Below are 22,338 nucleotides of genomic sequence, written 5' to 3' on the forward strand. Positions count from 1 at the left end.
TAGCCAAGCTGTTCCAATACAGTTACAACACTGACATCGACCCGACAATGTGGAAAATTGATAAGGTATGTCTGTCCACAAAAAGCAGGACAAATCCAATCCGGCCAATTATCGCCCCATCAATCTACTCTCAATCATAAGCAACCTGATGGAAGGTGTCATCCACAGTGCTATCAAATGGCACTTACTCACCTATAACCTGCTGACCAATACTCAGTTTGTGTTCCACCAGGGCCACTTGACTCCAGACCTCATTGCAGCCTTGGTCCAAACATGGATAAAATAGCTGAATTCCGAAGGTGAGATGTGAGTGACTGCCCTTGACGTCGAGGCAGCATTTGACCAAATGTGGCATCAAAGAGCCCTAGTAAAACTGAAGTCAGTGGGAATTCGGGAAAACGTTCCACTGGTTGGAGTCATACCCAGCACAAAAGAAGATGGTTGTGGTTGTTTAAGGCCAATCATCTCAGTCCCAGGACATCACTGCACGAGCTCCTCAGGGTCGTGTCCAAGGCCCAACCATCTTCAGCTGCTTCATCACCTTCCCTCCATCATTAGGTCAGAAGTTGGGATGCTCACTGATGATTGGACAGTGTTCAGTTCCATTTACAACCCCTCGCATAATGCTCCAAGCACATATGTACTACTTCAAGACCTGGAGAACATTCAGGCTTGGACTGACAAGTGGCAGGTAACATTTGCAGCACAGAACTGCCAGGCAATGACCATCTCCAGCAAGAGAGAATCTAACCATCAATCCTTGACTTTTAATGCCATTACCATCGCTGAATCCTCTACCATCAATATTCTGGCGGTTTACCATTGACCAGGAACTGAACTGGAATAGCCAAATAAATACTGCGGCTACAAGAGCAGGTCATTGGCTGGGAATTCTGCAGCGAGTGGCTCACCTTTTAACTCCCCATTTGCAAGGTCCAAATCAAGAGTGTGATGGAATGCTCCCCGCTTGCTTGGATGAGTGCAGTTCCAACAACACTTGAAGCTCAACATTAACCAGGACAAAGCAGCCCTTTTGATTATCACCAGATCCACTACCTTAAACATTCACTCCCTCCATCAGTGTTCCCTCTAAGCTAAAAGCAAAATACTGTAGATGCTGGAAATCAGAAATAAAAACAAGAAATGCTGGAAATACTCAGCAGGTCCGGCAGCATCTGTGGAATGCTACAGCCTGCCGGACTGAACATTGAGTTCAATAATTTCAGAGCATAACGGGCCCCACTTTTTACTTTTATTTTTAGTTTTTTTTTAATGTGTTTATTTTATTTTAGTTTGTTTAGTTTGTTTCTACTGTGCCTGCCCACTGTTTATTTTTCATATTTGTGCTTTGGACCAGGCTGTTTAATTTTCTGTCAATTAACACCCTCTCTGCACTAACACTTTGTCTTTCAGCACACCATGAACATACCATTTGCCTATGCTCTATGACCTTCTGGTCAGTTATTCTCTGTGACCCTCTGTCCTATCAGCACCTTCTCTTTTGTTATCTCTTGCCCCACTCCCACTTTATTTGCTTAAAACCTATTACATTTCTGGCTCTGCCAGTTCTGATGAAGGGTCACTGACCTGAAATGTTAACTCTGCTTCTCTCTTCATAGATGCTGCCAGACCTACTGGGTAGTTCCAGCATTTCTTGTTTTTATTCCCTCTACACTACGCTGGTGCGCGGGCACAGCAATAGGGAGGTCCCATGCAGGCGACAGACAGGCCGTGCACAAGTAACGTTCATTTTAAGTTGCGTGCATGTGGTGGTCGAGTGGCAGTTTTAAAGGGATCACGCAATGCAACCAGCTGGCTGCACACAGCAAAGGGAAATTCGAGGGAACATTGCTGCCCATTAATGGCACACTGTGTCTGCAGTGTGCACCATATATAAGATGCACTGCACCAACTCGCCAAGGCTTCTTTGACAGCAACTTCTAATCCTGTGAACTCTACTACCTAGAAGTACAAGGACAGCAGATGCAGGGAAACACCAACACCTGCAAGTTCCCCTCCAAGTCATACTTCATCCTGACTTGCAACTATATCAGTGTTCCTTCATCAATGTAGGGTCAGAAATCCTGGAACTCCCTTCTGAATAGCGCTGTGGGTGTACCTTCACCACAATGACTCTCAGCAGTTCAAAAAGGTGACTCATCACCACCTTCTCCAGAACAATTAGGGATGGGTAATAAATACTGGCCTCACCAGTCATGCCCACACCCTGTGAGCAAATAGAAAAAAAAACATGCTCAGTCAGTTTTTTGCCTCAGTCTTTACCAAGGAGGAGACATGCACTTTATTTGATCTGGAAAGGAAGCTAGAGAGTTTTTTTTGTGGAAGGTGGCCTTTATACCCTAGGCCCCTTTTATATTTTTCATGTCGAGGGGGCCTTTATAGCTCAGGCCCCCTTTATATACATACTTATATTTTTAAAATAACTTTATTCAAAACAGAAATAAACAAAAACTCAAATTAAAATGCCATTCTCGGCATCGACAATGCACTCCAGTCCCTGCGGTGCCCACCAGTTGCGGAAGGCCTCAAGCGTACCAGCGGACACCGCATGCTCCTTCTCCAGGGACACCAGTTTTTTTTTACTTTTCTTTTTTTTTCTTTTTTAAGGTGGCCTTTATACCCCAGGCCCCTTTTATATTTTTCATGTCGAGGGGGCCTTTATTGCTCAGGCTCCCTTTATATGCATACTTATATTTTTAAAAATAACTTTATTAAAAACAGAAATAAACAAAAACTCAAATTAAAATGCCATTCTCGGCGTTGACAATGCACTCCAGTCCCTGCGGTGCCCACCGGTTGCAGAAGGCCTCAAGCGTACCGACGGACACCACATGTTCCTTCTCCAGGGACACCCGGGCGCGAATGTAACCGCGGAAGAGGAGCAGGCAATCGGGGAGGACGGACCCCCCGACGGCCCGCAGCCTGGACCTGTGAATTGCCACCTTGGCCAGGCCCAGGAGCAGACCGACGAGGAGATCCTCCTCCAGGCCCACGCCCCTCTGCACCAGGTGCCCAAAGATCAGGAGCGTGGGACTGAAGTGCAGCCAGAACTTGAGGAGCAGCCCCTTCAAATACTCAAAGAGGGGCTGCAACCTCGCACACTCCATATATACATGGAACACGGACTCGTCCAGGCCGCAGGAAGTACAGGTGGCCTGGGAGTCCGTGAACCTACTTAAAAGTCTATTGCATGTGCAACACCCTCCACCCCAGGTCCCCGATGTAAAGGGGGAAGACTCCCGCATAGAGAGACCTCCATCGGGGTTTCCCCTCGCCGCCAGATGGCAAAGCGGACCGCCTGCTCCTGCACACTCTCCACTTCCTCGCCCTCGTCAGCCGGAAGCTAGAGAGTGTTGCAGAGTATCAAATAACCAGCAGCAGTGTTACTGAATAGGGCTGGAGTTTCTGATAGATTGTGCAGTTTTTTTTACAATCCAATTTGCCCAAAATCAGTCAAAGAGTGAGGAATTTTAAGTTATGTTTAGTGCAAATTGAGTTTCCTCAATCTCTTGTCCTGATTTTAAAAGACATTGTCCTGTAAGCCATTCCCGTCCACAAAGTTGCCATGCCCCCAGCTAATCACTGAGGCGAGTTTCCACGAACTGCACCCTTATTTTTAGCCTTATTAATCTTAACTATCTTGAATATTTTTTAATAAATGTTTTTTACTTACATTGTAAAATGCTGCTCGATTGCACTGGCTGATGGAAGATTTTACGTTCAATAGTATGCAAATGAGTTTGATGGAAACTTGAGCAAAAGTAAACGAGCGCAGTTTGCACCCAGGTCACTGTTTGTGCCCAAATAAGAAACTCTTGATCAAGGTGAATAAATCTCAGGGATCGGATCCACTGCATGGTTGTTAAGAAACTGCGGGAGGAAATTTTGCTCAAATTTTCCAGATAACATATTGAATATTGAAGGGATGCTGGGGGACTGGAAAAAGGCAGATAGAATCCAAGAATGATAGAGCACTGGAGGCCATTCAGCCCATTGTGCCTGCACCGACTCTTTGAAAGAGCTATCCAGTTAGTTTGACTCCCCTGCTCTTTCCCCACAATCCTGCACAATTTTCCGCCTTCATCCCATTATTCAATTCCCTTTTGAAAGTTGTTATTGTATCTGTTTCCACCACCTGTTCAGGCAGTGCGTTCCAGAACATAAATTCTCTTTATCTCATCTCTGGTTCTTTTGCCAATTACCTTAAATCTGTGTGGTCTGGTTATCAGCCCTTCTACTGGAAATATTTTCTCCTTATTTACTCTTTCAGAACACTTCATGATTTTATTAAATCTCCCCTTAATCATCTTTGCTGCTTTCATTAAGAAAGGTAGTGACAGTGATCCAGGAACTACGGACCAAAAGAGAAAGATTTGCATTTATATAGTGCTTTTCATCACCACCGGACTTTATAGCCATTGAAGTACTTTTGAAGTGTAGTCACTGTCGTATTGTAGGAAAAGTGGCAGCTAATTTGTGCACAGCAAGCTCCCACAAACAGCAATGTGATAATGACCAGATAATCTGTTATTGTGATGTTGAGGGTTAAACTCGGATTGTTTTCACTGGAACGATGGAGGTGGAGGGGAGACATGATAGAGGTTTATAAAGTTATGAGCGGCATGGACAGAGTGGATAGTCAGAAGCTTTTTCCCAGGGTGGAAGAGTCAGTTACTAGGGGACATAGGTTTAAGGTGAGAGGGGCAAAGTTTAGAGGAGATGTGCGAGGCAAGTTCTTTACACAGAGGGTGATGAGTGCCTGGAACTTGTTGCCGGGGGAGGTGGTGGAAGCAGATACCATAGAGATGTTTAAGAGGCATCTTGACAAATATATGAATAGGATGGGAATGGAGGGATACGGACCCCGGAAGTGAAGAAGATTTTAGTTTAGGCAGGCATCAAGATCGGCGCAGGCTTGGAGGGCCGAATGGCCTGTTCCTGTGCTGTATTGTTTTTTGTTCTTTGACTGAGAGATAAACATTAGTAAAGACCAGTGAGTTTGGATAAAGTTATGGAAACTCTTATTAAAGATAAGTTCATGGAGCATCTGGATAGAAATAAAATCATGAAAGATGGCCAATATAGGTTCAGGATGGAAGGTCTTGTCAATCTAACTGACATTTTCTTTTGAAGGTGTGACAAAGGAGCTCAGTATGGGTAAGTTGGTAGATGCAGTGTACTTGGATTTGAGTACAGTTCCTCTGAAAGACTGGTATCAAAAAGAAAGGAAGTGAGAATCAGTGTTACTATTTTAGAATGGATACGTAATTGGTTAACTGATAGAACTCAGAGGCTTTTGATACAGAGAATGCGAGCAACCTGGGAGAATGTTATTCCACAGGGGTCTGTTTTGGAAGCTCTTGTTTAACATCTTTATAAATGATATGAAGCTAAGAGTCACAGCAAAGTGGGTAAATTTACAGATGATACAAAGCTAATGAAGGTGATAGACTCCAAAGCTGAACATAAGATGCGGGAGAATTTGAACACACTTGGGAATTAGGCAGACAGGTGGAAGATGAAATTCAATGTAGAGAAATGCAAAGTACTTCATATGGGGACAAAAAAATCGAGGAGGGGACTAGTAAGTAAAAACAAAATAATGTGCATGGAAAATGAGAGATCTCTGGGCATTCGAATTGACAATAAATTGAAGTTGTTGCAACTGTGCCCACTGGCAGTAAGTAAAACAAATCAGACCTGTTGACAAGGGTGATGCTGTTGTTCTCTGATGTACCAACCTCTACCTTGCAGAGGCTCAGCTCCAACTCTCGGACACTTCTTCCGACCTCCCCCTGGACCATGACCCCACCACCAACCATCAAGCCACTGTATCCAGGACTGTCATTGACCTCATCTCCTCTGGAGATCTTCCCTCTACTGCTTCCCAGCTCATAGTCCCGCAACCCCGAACAGCCCGCTTCTACCTCCTTCCCAAAATCCACAAACAGGACTGTCCCGGCAGACCCATTGTGTCAGCCTGTTCCTCCCCACTGAACTTATTTCTTTCTATCTTGACTATCTTTTCTCCGCTGGTTCAGTCTCTTCCCACCTACATCCGTGACTCTTTTGACGCCCTGCGTCATTTTGACAATTTCCAGATTCCTGGCCCTAACCCCCTTCTCTTCACTATGGACGTCCGATCTCTCTACCCCTCCAACCCCCACCAGGATGGTTTGAGGGCTCTCCGCTTCGTCCTTGAACAGAGGCCCAACCAGTCCCCATCCACCACCACCCTCCTCTGCCTGGCTGAACTTGTTCTCACATTGAACAACTTCTCCTTCAACTCCACTCACTTCCTCCAAATAAGAGGTATTGCTTTGGGTACCCACATGGTCCTAGTTATCCCTTTTTTTTTTGTGGGATATGTCGACCATTCTTTGTTCCAGTCCTACTCTGGCCCCCTCCCCCAACTCTTTTCCCAGTACATTGATGAGCGTTTTCCTGCTCCTGCTCCGAAGTGGAAAACTTTATCAATTTTCTTCCAATTTCCACCCTTCTCTCACCTTCACATGGTCCATCTCCAACACTTCCCTTCCTCGACTTCTCTATCTCCATCTCTGGAGATAGGTTGTCCACTAGTACTTATTATAAGTCCACCAACTCCCACAGCAACCTTGACTACACTTCTTCACACCCTGCCTCCTGTAAGGACTCCATTCCATTCTCCCAGTCTCTCCATCTCTGATGCATCTGCTCTGATGATGCTACCTTCCACAACAGAGCCTCTGATATGTCTTCCTTTTTCCACAACCGAGGATTCCCCTGCACTGTGGATGACAGGGACCTCAACCGTCTCCAACAATGGCATGGGTGAGGGTTTTGTAGCAGATGAGCTGAGTCAGGGGCAGAGTCAGGTGATGTTACAGAGGTGAAAATAATGCTGGTGTAGATATGTAGTCAGAAGCTCATCTCAGGATCAAATACAACATCAAGGCTGCGAATGGTGTAGTTGAGCCTCAGACAGTGACCAGGAAGAGGGATGAAGTCAGTGTCTAGGGAACAGTGTTTGTGTTAGGGACTGAAGACAACAGCTGCAGCGGATGCTGTCTATCCCCTATTTACCAAATCCCCTATGTCTACAACCTTTCTGTTCTGCTCCTTTGCCACCCCTCACCCACCTCCCCCACCCCCCAGCCTTCCCTCCCCCCACCGACTCTATTTCCTTGGTCTGCCTCATGCTCCATGATGCTGTAATTAGCATTCTGGCTGTCTTCCTTATGGCCTGTATCTTTATCCTCACAGGTAGCTAGTACATTGTACCTGTTGGGCAGGACCTCCTTCTATCTCCTCTTTGTTGACAGTTGCATGTCCCTCACTGCACATGTGTTTTCCTCTAAGACATGAGAGCACTCTGGAGGAAACTTTCCAGACATTGTTTCCCGTCCGTTATGCATCTCTAACTTACACTGTAACTCAACGACTCTGAGCCAGAGTGTCACAAGGCAGACAGGAAAGAATAAGGAGACGCAATATAAATCAAATTTGTACAATTTTAAATTGGATGTAGGAACAGAGATACCTGGGGTTGTATGTACTGTTCTAGCGACAGGTCAGTAAGCAGAACACACAGGTTTAAAATAATAGGCAAAAGAAGCAGAGGGGAGATGAGGTGAGGTTTTTTTACACAGCAAGTTATGATCTGAATGCACTGACTGAAAGGGTGGTGGGCATGCATTCTGTAGTCATTTTCAAGAGGGACTTGGATAAATACTTGAAGGGGAAACATTTTCAGGGCTATGGGGACAGAGCAGGGGAGTGAGTTTAATTGGCTAGCTCTTTCCAAGAGCTAGCACAGGCACAATGGATGGAATGGCCTCCTTCTGTGCCATCTGATTGTACGTAATTCAACGAAAGCCCACCATATAATGGTAAATTGTTATCATCAGTGGTACTTCTCATTTCCTGCACTGAGGGCAATCTGGACCCTGTCACCAGTTTAACAAAATGCAGCAATGTCTTTTTAAAAACCACATACAGTTTCAGGTAAGAACTAACATTTTTAGGCTGTGAATCGCGTGTTGTGAAAGTATCGTCTCAGGCCAAGCCTAACTCCTCTTCTTACTAAACATGCCGCAGGTTCTGTACAACTTGGCTGCAGTGTACAGCAGACTGGGCCAGTGGCTGGAGGCCCAGCAAAGCCTGGAGAAAGCTGTGCAATCGAGGGCCCAGGGCAGCAACACCGAGCTGGACAGAGCACTAAACATGGTGAAGGTACGTTTGCCCCAGTATTTCATGGTTGAGCATCACCACTAATTTCCAGTGATCAGCTGTGGTGGTGACATTTGGCTGATGCCTCCTTCAATGTGTGGAGTGAGAGGGAGTTGCTATTGGCACAATAACTAGCCTGGAGAGCATTATTGATGGCAAATTGAAGTTCACCGTGGTCTCTTTGGAACAAAGTTTGAAACTGCTTTCAGTGCAGCTTCATGTTAGAGGCACGTAAAGCACTCAGCAATCATAGTCCATCTGTCTTTCTGCTAACTTAAAATTAACTACTGAAAGGAGATCTTAGAAAGCCAGTTACTGAATGATGATTTTTGATCTATAGAAACATATGAAATGTAAGGCGCAGTAAGAGACAGTTCATTGTGTCTCTGGGGCCTGAAAAAGAGTCATCCAGCCCAATCCCACTTTCCAGCTCTTGGTCCGTAACCTTGTAGACTACGAAATTTCACCTCATGTCCAAGTATTTTTTTGAAATGCAATGAAGGTTTCTGTCCCTCCCACCCTTTCAGGCAGTGAGTTCCAGACCCCCACCACCTCGAGGTGAAAAAATGTCTCCAACTTCTCTTTAAACCTTCAACCAATTACACTAAATTCTCCCCCCCCCCCTTTCACTTGTTTAAAATCTATTACATTTCTAACTTTTCCCAGTTCTGATGAAGGGTCATTGACCTGAAACGTTAACTCTGTTTCTCTCTTTATAGATGCTGTCTGACCTGCTGAGTATTTCCAGCATTTTCTGATTTTATTTCATTAATTCTATGCCCTTGGTTGGGAATGCCGGCCTAGAATACAAGGGGCTAGAAGTCATGCTTAAGTTATAGAAAGCCTTGCTTAGACCACACCTTAGTTGAGCAGCACCACACCTTAGGAAGGATATATTGGTGTTGGAAGGAATGTAGTGTAGAATGACACCTGGACCCCAAAGGTAAAATTACAAGGATGGATTACACAAGCTAGGGTTGTATTCTGTGGAATTTAGAAGGTTAAGTGGTGATTTGATCAAAGTTTTCAAGATGTTAAGGGAGCAGCTAGCAAGAAACTATTTCCACTGGTTGGGGAGTCTAGGACTACAGGACTAAGAACATAGTCTAAAAATTCAAACCAGAACTTTCAGGAGCGAAATTAGGAAATACTTCTATGCACAAAGGGTGGTAGAAGATTGGAACTCTCTTCGGCAAATGGCAATTGATGCTTAAGCAATTGTTAGTTTTAAATCTGAGATTGATAGACTTTTGTTCGTGGGTATACAGAATTAGTTCACAGACCAGACATGTCCTTATTGAATGACGGAACCGGCTCAAGGGGACAAATGACCTCCTGCTGTTTCTATGTTCCCCAGGGTTCAGTACAAGGACCACTGCTGTATTTGATATATTAATGACTTGGGCAAGTGGAACAGGGCACCGTGTTGAAATGAGCAGCTGACATGAAACCTGGAAGGGTAGTAAACAGTGAGGAAAGTAGTAATAGAGTTCACGGGGACATAGACAGGCTGTGGAATGGGCGGACACATGGGCGATGAAGAAAAGGTAGAAAAGTATGAGCTGATACATTTTGGTGAGAAGAATGAGGAGAGACAGTGCAAGTGAAATGGTACAATTTTAAAGGGGGTGCAAGAACAGAAAGACCTGGGGGTGTTTGTGCCCAAATCTTTGAAGGTAGCAAGACAGGTTAGCAAAGCAGTTCATAAAGTATGTGCGATCCTGGGTTTTATAAATAGAGGCATAGAGTACAAAAACAAGGAAGTTATGATAAACCTATATAAAACACAAGTGCACGCCCCAGCTGGAGAATTGTGTCCAATTCTGGGCAACTCACTCTGGGAAAGATGCGAAGGCTCTGGAGAGGGTACAGAAGAGATTCACTAGAATGACGCTGTGGATAGAATGGAGAAAGTGGGGTTGTTGTTCTTAGAACAATGAAGGCTCAGAGGAGATTTGAAATCATGAAGGCAAAGTAAATAAAGAGAAAATGTTTCCAATGGCTGAGGGATTGATAACAAGAGGACACAGATTTAAGGTGATTGGCAAAAAACCCAGAGGAGACACGAGGAAAAACATTTTCACGGAACTGGTGGTTAGGATTTGGAATACACTGCCTGATAGGGTAATGGATACAAATTCAATAATAACCTCTGAAAGGGATTTAAATAAATACTTGAAGGAGAAAACAATTTCATGGATATGGGAAAGAGCAGGAGAGTAGGACTTAATGCACTGTTCTTCGAAAGAGCCAGTGTAAACTGGATGGACTGAATGGCCTCCTTTACATCCTTACAGTATTCTATGATTCTATGATTCCAGATCTGTGAAACATCTTACAAAACTGTGCTAGTGTATCTGTTACTTGGCACCATCCTGACACCACTTTCCTGTTGACTGAAAAGCAGACAATCCATTAAATGCCCCGCACTGAGAAAATTCACCATCAGACACTGGCGGCCTGCACCCCATCCCCCACCACGTCCCCATAAACCCCCTCTGCACCCACAACCCTGACCCCCACCTGCCAGGAAAATCCAATCCAAACCTCTGGCAATTTGCAAGAGCTAAAATCCCATTGTAAAGTCTGCACTGCCATCAGCAGCATTAAATATTGAGCCCTCATTCAGCAGTGCTGTATGATGCTTGCCATTTAGTCTGAAGTCCCTGTCTGGCCATTTGACCTTAGATTATATTGTGTTTCCTTTGTTTGATGAGGCCTATAGCAGTGAGCTAGAGTAGGCTTGGGGTGACTGTGAAGAAACTCCCTGAGATATTACCCTGCACAGTTACTTTCCAGAAGCAAGAAATGCAAGTTAAAAATTCAATACAACCAGGAGTCCAGTCGTTTCCACAGCACATTACTCTAGATTGTTCAATGTTTCAGATGGCTTGATTAGTAAGTTCCAGTTCACAGCTCCTCCCAACTCCTCCTGTTCTGGAAAGGTCCCGGAATCACAAACACAACAACATTCCTATCAATTGAAGAAGACACAAAATCTTCACAGAATTCTTCAAAAGAGGCTATTCCTGGCAGATGACGGGTCAGAGTGGGTGAGTGTGAAGGGTCGAAGTGAGTGTGAAGGGTCGGAGCGAGTGTGAGGGGTCGGGGCGAGTGTGAGGGGTTGGGGTGAATGAGTGTGAAGGGTCGGAGCGAGTGTGAAGGGTCGGAGCGAGTGTGAAGGGTCGGAGCGAGTGTGAGGGGTCGGGGTGAATGAATGTGAAGGGTCGGAGTGAGTGTGAAGGGTCGGGGTGAGTGTGAATGGTCGGAGTGAATGAGTGTGAAGGGTCATGGCGAGTGTGAAAGGTCGGAGTGAAGGAGTGTGAAGGGTCGGGGTGAGCGAGAAGAGTCGGTGTGAGAGTGAAGGGTCGGAGTGAGAGTGAAGGGTCGGTGTGAGTGTGAAGGGTCGGAGTGAATGAGTGTGAAGGGGTGGAGTGAGTGTGAAGGGGCGGAGTGAGTGTGAAGAGTCGGAGTGAGTGTGAAAGATCGGAGTGAATGAGTGAAGGGTCGGTGTGAGTATGAAGGGTCGGAGTGAATGAGTGTGAAGGGTCGGGGTGAGAGTGAAGGGTCGGACTGAATGCGTGTGAAGGGTCGGAGTGAGTGTGAAGGGTTGGAGTGGATGAGCGCGAAGGGTCGGAGTGGATGAGTGTGAAAGGTCGGAGTGAATGAAGGTGAAGGGTCAGGGTGAGTGTGAAGGGTTGGAGTGGATGAGTGTGAGGGGTCGGAGTGAGGGTGAAAGGTCGGACTGAATGCGTGTGAAGGGTCGGAGTGAGTGTGGTGGGTCGGGGTGAGCGTGAAGGGTCGGAGTGAATGAGTGTGAAAGGTCGGAGTGGATGAGTGTGAAGGGTCGGAGTGGATGAGTGTGAAGGGTCGGAGTGGATGAGTGTGAAGGGTCGGAGTGGATGAGTGTGAAGGGTTGGAGTGAATGAGCGCGAAGGGTCGGAGTGGATGAGTGTGAAGGGTCGGAGTGAGTGTGAAGGGTTGGAGTGAATGAGCGCAAAGGGTCGGAGTGGATGAGTGTGAAAGGTCGGAGTGAATGAGTGTGAAGGATCAGGGTGAGTGTGAAGGGTCGGAGTGGATGAGTGTGAAGGGTCGGAGTGGATGAGTGTGAAGGGTCGGAGTGAATGTGTGAAGGGTTGGAGTGAATGAGCGCGAAGGGTCGGAGTGGATGAGTGTGAAAGGTCGGAGTGAATGAAGGTGAAGGGTCAGGGTGAGTGTGAAGGGTTGGAGTGGATGAGTGTGAAGGGTCGGAGTGAGTGTGAAAGGTCGGACTGAATGCGTGTGAAGAGTCGGAGTGAGTGTGAAAGGTCGGACTGAATGCGTGTGAAGGGTCGGAGTGAGTGTGAAGGGTCGGAGTGGATGAGCGCGAAGGGTCGGAGTGGATGAGTGTGAAAGGTCGGAGTGAATGAGTGTGAAGGGTCGGAGTGGGTGTGAAGGGTTGGAGTGAATGAGCGCAAAGGGTCGGAGTGGATGAGTGTGAAAGGTCGGAGTGAATGAAGGTGAAGGGTCAGGGTGAGTGTGAAGGGTTGGAGTGGATGAGTGTGAGGGGTCGGAGTGAGTGTGAAAGGTCGGACTGAATGCGTGTGAAGGGTCGGAGTGAGTGTGGTGGGTCGGGGTGAGCGTGAAGGGTCGGAGTGGATGAGTGTGAAGGGTCGGAGTGTATGAGTGTGAAGGGTCGGAGTGGATGAGTGTGAAGGGTCGGAGTGAGTGTGAAGGGTTGGAGTGAATGAGCGCGAAGGGTCGGAGTGGATGAGTGTGAAGGGTCGGAGTGAGTGTGAAGGGTTGGAGTGAATGAGCGCAAAGGGTCGGAGTGGATGAGTGTGAAAGGTCGGAGTGAATGAGTGTGAAGGATCAGGGTGAGTGTGAAGGGTCGGAGTGGATGAGTGTGAAGGGTCGGAGTGGATGAGTGTGAAGGGTCGGAGTGAATGTGTGAAGGGTTGGAGTGAATGAGCGCGAAGGGTCGGAGTGGATGAGTGTGAAAGGTCGGAGTGAATGAAGGTGAAGGGTCAGGGTGAGTGTGTAGGGTTGGAGTGGATGAGTGTGAAGGGTCGGAGTGAGTGTGAAAGGTCGGACTGAGTGAGTGTGAAGGGTCGGAGTGGATGAGTGTGAAGGGTCGGAGTGAGTGTGAAGGGTTGGAGTGAATGAGCGCGAAGGGTCGGAGTGGATGAGTGTGAAAGGTCGGAGTGAATGAAGATGAAGGGTCAGGGTGAGTGTGAAGGGTTGGAGTGGATGAGTGTGAAGGGTCGGAGTGAGTGTGAAAGGTCGGACTGAATGCGTGTGAAGGGTCGGAGTGAGTGTGGTGGGTCGGGGTGAGCGTGAAGGGTCGGAGTGAATGAGTGTGAAAGGTCGGAGTGGATGAATGTGAAGGGTCGGAGTGAGTGTGAAGGGTCGGACTGAATGAGTGTGAAAGGTCGGAGTGGATGAATGTGAAGGGTCGGAGTGAGTGTGAAGGGTCGGGGTGAGTGTGAAGGGTCAGAGTGAGTGTGTAAGGTCAGAGTGAATGAGTGTGAAGGGACGGGGTGAGTGTGAAGGTTCGGAGTGAACGCGAACTTTGGAGTGGATGAGTGTGAAGGGTCGGAGTGGATGAGTGTGAAGGGTCGGAGTGGATGAGTGTGAAGGGTCAGGGTGAGCGCGAAGGGTCGGAGCGAGTGTGAAGGGTCAGAGTGAATGAGTGGGAAAGGTCGGAGTGGATGAGTGTGAAGGGTCAGGGTGAGCGCGAAGGGTCGGAGTGAGTGTGAAGGGTCGGACTGAATGAGTGTGAAGCGTCGGGGTGAGTGTGAAAGGTCGGAGTGAATGAGTGGGAAAGCTCGGAGTGAATGAGTGTGAAGGGTCAGGGTGAGTGTGAAGGGTTGGAGTGGATGAGTGTGAAGGGTCGGAGTGAGTGTGAAAGGTCGGAGTGAGTGTGAAGGTTCGGAGTCAGTGTGAAGGATCGGAGTGAGTGTGAAGGGTCGGAGTGAGTGTGAAGGATCGGAGTGAGTGTGAAGGATCGGAGTGAGTGTGAAGGGTCGGAGTGAGTGTGAAGGATCGGAGTGAGTGTGGTGGGTCGGGGTGAGCGTGAAGGGTCGGAGTGAATGAGTGTGAAAGGTCGGAGTGGATGAATGTGAAGGGTCCGAGTGAGTGTGAAGGGTCGGACTGAATGAGTGTGAAAGGTCGGAGTGGATGAATGTGAAGGGTCGGAGTGAGTGTGAAGGGTCGGGGTGAGTGTGAAGGGTCAGAGTGAGTGTGTAAGGTCAGAGTGAATGAGTGTGAAGGGACGGGGTGAGTGTGAAGGTTCGGAGCGAACGCAAAGGTTTGGAGTGGATGAGTGTGAAGGGTCGGAGTGGATGAGTGTGAAGGGTTGGTGTGAGTGTGAAGGGACGGAGTGAGAGTGAAGGGTGGGGGTGAGTGTGAAAGGTCGTGGTGAGTGTGAAGGGTCGGAGCGAGCGTGAAGGGTCGGAGTGTATGAGTGTGAAGGGTCGGAGTGGATGAGTGTGAAGGGTCGGTGTGAGTGTGAAGGGTCGGAGTGGATGAGTGTGAAGTGTCGGAGTGAGTGTGAAAATTCAGACTGAATGAGTGTGAAGGGTCAGAGTGAGTGTGAAGGTCGGTGTGAGTGTGAAGGGTTGGAGTGTTTGAGTGTGAAGGGTCGGAGTGATAGTGAAAGTTCGGACTGAATGAGTGTGAAGGGTTGGAGAGAGTGTGAAGGTTCAGGGTGAGCACGAAGGGTCGGGGCGAGCGAATAGGGTCGGAGTGAATTTGCGCGAAGGGTCGGAGTGAGTGTGAAAGGTCAGAGTGAGTGTGAAGGGATAGGGTGAGTGTGAAGGGTCGGAGTGAGTGTGAAAGGTCAGAGTGAGTGTGAAGGGTCGGACTGAATGAGTGTGAAAGGTCGGAGTGGATGAATGTGAAGGGTCGGAGTGAGTGTGAAGGGTCAGGGTGAGTGTGAAGGGTCAGAGTGAGTGTGTAAGGTCAGAGTGAATGAGTGTGAAGGGACGGGGTGAGTGTGAAGGTTCGGAGCGAACGCAAAGGTTTGGAGTGGATGAGTGTGAAGGGTCGGAGTGGATGAGTGTGAAGGGTTGGTGTGAGTGTGAAGGGACGGAGTGAGAGTGAAGGGTGGGGGTGAGTGTGAAAGGTCGTGGTGAGTGTGAAGGGTCGGAGCGAGCGTGAAGGGTCGGAGTGTATGAGTGTGAAGGGTCGGAGTGGATGAGTGTGAAGGGTCGGTGTGGATGAGTGTGAAGGGTCGGTGTGGATGTGAAGAGTCAGAGCGAGTGTGAAGGAACGGTGTGAGAGTGAAGGCTCGGAGTGAGTGTGAAAGGTCGGAGTGAATGAGTGTGAAGGGTCAGAGTGAGTGTGAAGGGTCGGTGTGCGAGTGAAGATTCGGAGTGACTGTGAAAGGTCGAAGTGAATGAGTGTGAAGGGTCAGGGTGAGTGTGAATGCTCGGTGTGAGTGTGAAGGGTCAGTGTGAGTGTGAAGGGTCGGAGTGGATGAGTGTGAAGTGTCGGAGTGAGTGTGAAAATTCAGACTGAATGAGTGTGAAGGGTCAGAGTGAGTGTGAAGGTCGGTGTGAGTGTGAAGGATTGGAGTGTTTGAGTGTGAAGGGTCGGAGTGATAATGAAAGTTCGGACTGAATGAGTGTGAAGGGTTGGAGAGAGTGTGAAGGTTCAGGGTGAGCACGAAGGGTCGGGGCGAGCGCATAGGGTCGGAGTGAATTTGCGCGAAGGGTCGGAGTGAGTGTGAAAGGTCAGAGTGAGTGTGAAGGGTCGGAGTGAGTGTGAAGGGTCGGAGTGAGTGTGAAAGGTCGGAGTGAGTGTGAAGGGTCGGAGAGAGTGTGAAGGATCGGAGTGAGTGTGAAAGGTCAGAGTGAGTGTGAAGGGTCGGAGTGAGTGTGAAGGGTCGGAGTGAGTGTGAAGGGTCGGAGTGAGTGTGAAATGTCAGAGTGAGTGTGAAGGGTCGGAGTGAGTGTGGTGGGTCGGGGTGAGCGTGAAGGGTCGGAGTGAGCGTGAAGGGTCGGAGTGAGCGTGAAGGGTCGGACTGAATGAGTGTGAAACGTCGGGGTGAGTGTGAAAGGTTGGAGTGGATGAATGTGAAGGGTCGGTGTGAGGGTGAAGGGTCAGAGTAAATGAGCGCGAAGGGTCGGAGTGTATGAGTGTGAAAGGTCGGAGTGTATGAGTGTGAAGGGTCGGGGTGAATGAGCGCGAAGGGTCGGAGTGTATGAGTGTGAAAGGTCGGAGTGTATGAGCGCAAAGGGTCGGAGTGGATGAGTCTGAAGGGTCGGAGTGTATGAGTGTGAAAGGTCGGAGTGAATGAGCGCGAAGGGTCAGAGTGAATGAGTGTGAAGGGTCGGAGTGGATGAGTGTGAAGGGTCGGAGTGGATGAGTGTGAAGGGTCGGAGTGTATGAGCGCGAAGGGTCGGAGTGTATGAGCACGAAGGGTCGGAGTGTATGAGTGTGAAGGGTTGGACTGAATGAGTGTGAAGCGTCGGGATGAGTGTGAAAGGTCGGAGTGAATGAGTGGGAAAGGTCGGAGTGAATGAGTGTGAAGGGTCAGGGTGAGTGTGAAGGGTTGGAGTGGATGAGTGTGAAGGATCGGAGTGAGTGTGAAGGATCGGAGTGAGTGTGAAGGTTCGGAGTCAGTGTGAAGGATCGGAGTGAGTGTGAAGGATCGGAGTGAGTGTGAAGGGTCGGAGTGAGTGTGAAGGGTCGGAGTGAGTGTGAAGGATCGGAGTGAGTGTGGTGGGTCGGCGTGAGTGTGAAGGGTCGGAGTGAATGAGTGTGAAAGGTCGGAGTGGATGAATGTGAAGGGTCGGAGTGAGTGTGAAGGGTCGGACTGAATGAGTGTGAAAGGTCGGAGTGGATGAATGTGAAGGGTCGGAGTGAGTGTGAAGGGTCGGAGTGAGTGTGAAGGGTCGGGGTGAGTGTGAAGGGTCAGAGTGAGTGTGTAAGGTCAGAGTGAATGAGTGTGAAGGGACGGGGTGAGTGTGAAGGTTCGGAGCGAACGCGAAGGTTTGGAGTGGATGAGTGTGAAGGGTCGGAGTGGATGAGTGTGAAGGGTTGGTGTGAGTGTGAAGGAACGGAGTGAGAGTGAAGGGTGGGGGTGAGTGTGAAAGGTCGTGGTGAGTGTGAAGGGTCGGAGCGAGCGTGAAGGTTCGGAGTGAATGAGCGCGAAGGGTCGGAGTGGATGAGTGTGACGGGTCGGAGTGTATGAGTGTGAAGGGTCGGAGTGTATGAGTGTGAAGGGTCGGAGTGTATGAGTGTGAAGGGTCGGAGTGGATGAGCGCGAAGGGTCGGAGTGTATGAGCGCGACGGGTCGGAGTGTATGAGCGCGAAGGGTCGGAGTGTATGAGTGTGAAGGGTTGGAGTGGTTGAGTGTGAAGGGTCGGAGTGAGTGCGAAGGGTCGGAGTGGATGAGTGCGAAGGGTCGGAGTGGATGAGTGTGAAGGGTCGGAGTGAATGAGCGCGAAGGGTCGGAGTGTATGAGCGCGAAGGGTCGGAGTGTATGAGCGCGAAGGGTCGGAGTGTATGAGCGCGAAGGGTCGGAGTGTATGAGCGCGAAGGGTCGGAGTGTATGAGCGCGAAGGGTCGGAGTGTATGAGCGCGAAGGGTCGGAGTGTATGAGTGTGAAGGGTCGGAGTGTATGAGTGTGAAGGGTCGGAGTGTATGAGTGTGAAGGGTCGGAGTGAATGAGCGCGAAGGGTCGGAGTGAATGAGCGCGAAGGGTCGGAGTGAATGAGCGCGAAGGGTCGGAGTGGATGAGTGTGAAGGGTCGGAGTGGATGAGTGTGAAGGGTCGGAGTGGATGAGTGTGAAGGGTCGGAGTGAATGAGCGCGAAGGGTCGGAGTGAATGAGCGCGAAGGGTCGGAGTGTATGAGTGTGAAAGGTCGGAGTGTATGAGTGTGAAAGGTCGGAGTGTATGAGCGCGAAGGGTCGGAGTGAATGAGTGTGAAGGGTCGGAGTGTAGGAGTGTGAAAGGTCGGAGTGAATGAGTGCGAAGGGTCGGAGTGTATGAGTGTGAAGGGTCGGAGTGGATGAGCGCGAAGGGTCGGAGTGGATGAGCGCGAAGGGTCGGAGTGGATGAGTGTGAAGGGTCGGAGTGGATGAGCGCGAAGGGTCGGAGTGTATGAGCGCGAAAGGTCGGAGTGTATGAGTGTGAAGGGTTGGAGTGGATGAGTGTGAAGGGTCGGAGTGAGTGTGAAGGGTCGGAGTGAGTGCGAAGTGTCGGAGTGAGTGCGAAGGGTCGGAGTGGATGAGTGTGATGGGTCGGAGTGGATGAGTGTGAAGGGTCGGAGTGGATGAGTGTGAAGGGTCGGAGTGGATGAGTGCGAAGGGTCGGAGTGTATGAGTGCGAAGGGTCGGAGTGGATGAGTGCGAAGGGTCGGAGTGAATGAGCGCGAAGGGTCGGAGTGAATGAGCGCGAAGGGTCGGAGTGTATGAGTGTGAAGGGTCGGAGTGGATGAGAGTGAAGGGTCGGAGTGAATGAGCGCGAAGGGTCGGAGTGAATGAGCGCGAAGGGTCGGAGTGAATGAGTGCGAAGGGTCGGAGTGTATGAGTGTGAAGGGTCGGAGTGGATGAGCGCGAAGGGTCGGAGTGGATGAGTGTGAAGGGTCGGAGTGGATGAGCGCGAAGGGTCGGAGTGTATGAGCGCGAAAGGTCGGAGTGTATGAGTGTGAAGGGTTGGAGTGGATGAGTGTGAAGGGTCGGAGTGAGTGTGAAGGGTCGGAGTGAGTGCGAAGTGTCGGAGTGAGTGCGAAGGGTCGGAGTGGATGAGTGTGAAGGGTCGGAGTGGATGAGTGTGAAGGGTCGGAGTGGATGAGTGCGAAGGGTCGGAGTGTATGAGTGCGAAGGGTCGGAGTGGATGAGTGCGAAGGGTCGGAGTGAATGAGCGCGAAGGGTCGGAGTGAATGAGCGCGAAGGGTCGGAGTGTATGAGTGTGAAGGGTCGGAGTGGATGAGAGTGAAGGGTCGGAGTGAATGAGCGCGAAGGGTCGGAGTGAATGAGCGCGAAGGGTCGGAGTGAATGAGTGCGAAGGGTCGGAGTGTATGAGTGTGAAGGGTCGGAGTGGATGAGTGTGAAGGGTCGGAGTGGATGAGTGTGAAGGGTCGGAGTGAATGAGCGCGAAGGGTCGGAGTGGATGAGTGTGAAGGGTCGGAGTGTTTGAGCGTGAAGGGTCGGAGTGAATGAGCGCGAAGGGGCAGAGGGAGCGCAATGGGTCGGAGTGGATGAGTGTGAAGGGTCGGAGTGTATGAGTGTGAAGGGTCGGAGTGTATGAGCGCGAAGGGTCGGAGTGTATGAGCGTGAAGGGTCGGAGTGGATGAGCGTGAAGGGTCGGAGTGGATGAGCGTGAAGGGTCGGAGTGGATGAGCGCGAAGGGTCGGAGTGAATGAGCGCGAAGGGTCGGAGTGAATGAGCGCGAAGGGTCGGAGTGGATGAGTGTGAAGGGTCGGAGTGGATGAGTGTGAAGGGTCGGAGTGTATGAGTGTGAAGGGTCGGAGTGTATGAGCGCGAAGGGTCGGAGTGTATGAGTGTGAAGGGTCGGAGTGTATGAGTGTGAAGGGTCGGAGTGGATGAGTGTGAAGGGTCGGAGTGGATGAGTGTGAAGGGTCGGAGTGGATGAGTGTGAAGGGTCGGAGTGGATGAGTGTGAAGGGTCGGGGTGAATGAGCGCGAAGGGTCGGAGTGTATGAGTGTGAAGGGTCGGAGTGTATGAGTGTGAAGGGTCGGAGTGGATGAGTGTGAAGGGTCGGGGTGAATGAGCGCGAAGGGTCGGAGTGTATGAGTGTGAAAGGTCGGAGTGTATGAGCGCGAAGGGTCGGAGTGAATGAGTGTGAAGGGTCGGAGTGTAGGAGTGTGAAAGGTCGGAGTGAATGAGCGCGAAGGGTCGGAGTGCATGAGTGTGAAGGGTCGGAGTGCATGAGTGTGAAGGGTCGGAGTGCATGAGTGTGAAGGGTCGGAGTGCATGAGTGTGAAGGGTCGGAGTGGATGAGCGCGAAGGGTCGGAGTGTATGAGCGTGAAAGGTCGGAGTGTATGAGCGTGAAGGGTTGGAGTGGATGAGTGTGAAGAGTCGGAGTGAGTGCGAAGGGTCGGAGTGTATGAGTGTGATGGGTCGGAGTGAATGAGTGTGATGGGTCGGAGTGGATGAGTGTGAAGGGTCGGAGTGTATGAGCGCGAAGGGTCGGAGTGTATGAGCGCGAAGGGTCGGAGTGTATGAGCGCGAAGGGTCGGAGTGTATGAGCGCGAAGGGTCGGAGTGTATGAGCGCGAAGGGTCGGAGTGGATGAGCGCGAAGGGTCGGAGTGGATGAGTGCGAAGGGTCGGAGTGGATGAGTGTGAAGGGTCGGAGTGAATGAGTGTGAAGGGTCGGAGTGAGTGTGAAGTGTCGGAGTGAGTGTGAAAGGTCAGAGTGAGTGTGAAGGGTCTGAGTGAGTGTGAAGGGTCGGAGTGAGTGTGAAGGGTCGGAGTGAGTGTGAAGGGTCGGAGTGAGTGTGAAGGGTCGGAGTGAGCGTGGTGGGTCGGAGTGAGCGTGGTGGGTCGGGGTGAGCGTGAAGGGTCGGAGAGAGCGTGAAGGGTCGGAGTGAGCGTGAAGGGTCGGAGTGAGCGTGAAGGGTCGGAGTGAGCGTGAAGGGTCGGAGTGAGCGTGAAGGGTCGGAGTGAGCGTGAAGGATCGGGGTGAGTGTGAAGGGTCGGACTGAATGAGTGTGAAACGTCGGGGTGAGTGTGAAAGGTCGGAGTGGATGAGCGCGAAGGGTCGGAGTGGATGAGCGCGAAGGGTCGGAGTGGATGAGTGTGAAGGGTCGGAGTGTATGAGTGTGAAGGGCCGGAGTGGATGAGCGCGAAGGGTCGGAGTGGATGAGTGTGAAGGGTCGGAGTGGATGAGCGCGAAGGGTCGGAGTGTATGAGCGTGAAAGGTCGGAGTGTATGAGTGTGAAGGGTCGGAGTGGATGAGTGTGAAGGGTCGGAGTGAGTGTGAAGGGTCGGAGTGAGTGTGAAGGGTCGGAGTGAGTGCGAAGTGTCGGAGTGAGTGCGAAGGGTCGGAGTGGATGAGTGCGAAGGGTCGGAGTGGATGAGTGCGAAGGGTCGGAGTGGATGAGTGTGATGGGTCGGAGTGGATGAGTGTGAAGGTCGGAGTGGATGAGTGCGAAGGGTTGGAGTGTATGAGTGTGAAGGGTCGGAGTGGATGAGTGCGAAGGGTCGGAGTGGATGAGTGCGAAGGGTCGGAGTGAATGAGCGCGAAGGGTCGGAGTGAATGAGCGCGAAGGGTCGGAGTGAATGAGCGCGAAGGGTCGGAGTGTATGAGTGTGAAGGGTCGGAGTGGATGAGCGCGAAGGGTCGGAGTGGATGAGTGTGAAGGGTCGGAGTGTATGAGTGTGAAGGGCCGGAGTGGATGAGCGCGAAGGGTCGGAGTGGATGAGTGTGAAGGGTCGGAGTGGATGAGCGCGAAGGGTCGGAGTGTATGAGCGTGAAAGGTCGGAGTGTATGAGTGTGAAGGGTTGGAGTGGATGAGTGTGAAGGGTCGGAGTGAGTGTGAAGGGTCGGAGTGAGTGCGAAGTGTCGGAGTGAGTGCGAAGGGTCGGAGTGGATGAGCGCGAAGGGTCGGAGTGAATGAGCGCGAAGGGTCGGAGTGAATGAGCGCGAAGGGTCGGAGTGTATGAGCGTGAAGGGTCGGAGTGTATGAGCGTGAAGGGTCGGAGTGGATGAGAGTGAAGGGTCGGAGTGAATGAGCGCGAAGGGTCGGAGTGAATGAGCGCGAAGGGTCGGAGTGAATGAGCGCGAAGAGTCGGAGTGTATGAGTGTGAAGGGTCGGAGTGTATGAGTGTGAAGGGTCGGAGTGGATGAGTGTGAAGGGTCGGAGTGGATGAGTGTGAAGGGTCGGAGTGAATGAGCGCGAAGGGTCGGAGTGGATGAGCGTGAAGGGTCGGAGTGATTGAGCGTGAAGGGTCGGAGTGAATGAGCGCGAAGGGGCAGAGGGAGCGCAATGGGTCGGAGTGGATGAGTGTGAAGGGTCGGAGTGTATGAGTGTGAAGGGTCGGAGTGAGGGTGAAGGGTCAGGGTGAGTGTGAAGGGTCAGGGTGAGTGTGAGGGGTCGGAGTGGATGAGTGTGAAGGGTCGGAGAGAGTGTGAAAGGTCGGACTGAATGAGT

The 22,338-nt window shown here is 50.5% G+C and overlaps 1 protein-coding gene across 1 annotated transcript in view; it reads left to right on the top strand.

The window, feature by feature from the left end:
* LOC137347527 (neutrophil cytosol factor 2-like) overlaps positions 1-22,338 on the top strand; it is a 165,672-nt gene that overhangs the window by 24,714 nt on the left and 118,620 nt on the right. Inside the window, exon 3 of the mRNA XM_068011981.1 lies at positions 8,101-8,235. Coding sequence (XP_067868082.1) covers positions 8,101-8,235 — 135 coding nt within the window. The remainder of the gene's footprint in view (positions 1-8,100; positions 8,236-22,338) is intronic.

This window comes from Heterodontus francisci, chromosome 32, assembly GCF_036365525.1.
Source record: "Heterodontus francisci isolate sHetFra1 chromosome 32, sHetFra1.hap1, whole genome shotgun sequence".
Lineage (NCBI taxonomy): Eukaryota > Metazoa > Chordata > Chondrichthyes > Heterodontiformes > Heterodontidae > Heterodontus > Heterodontus francisci.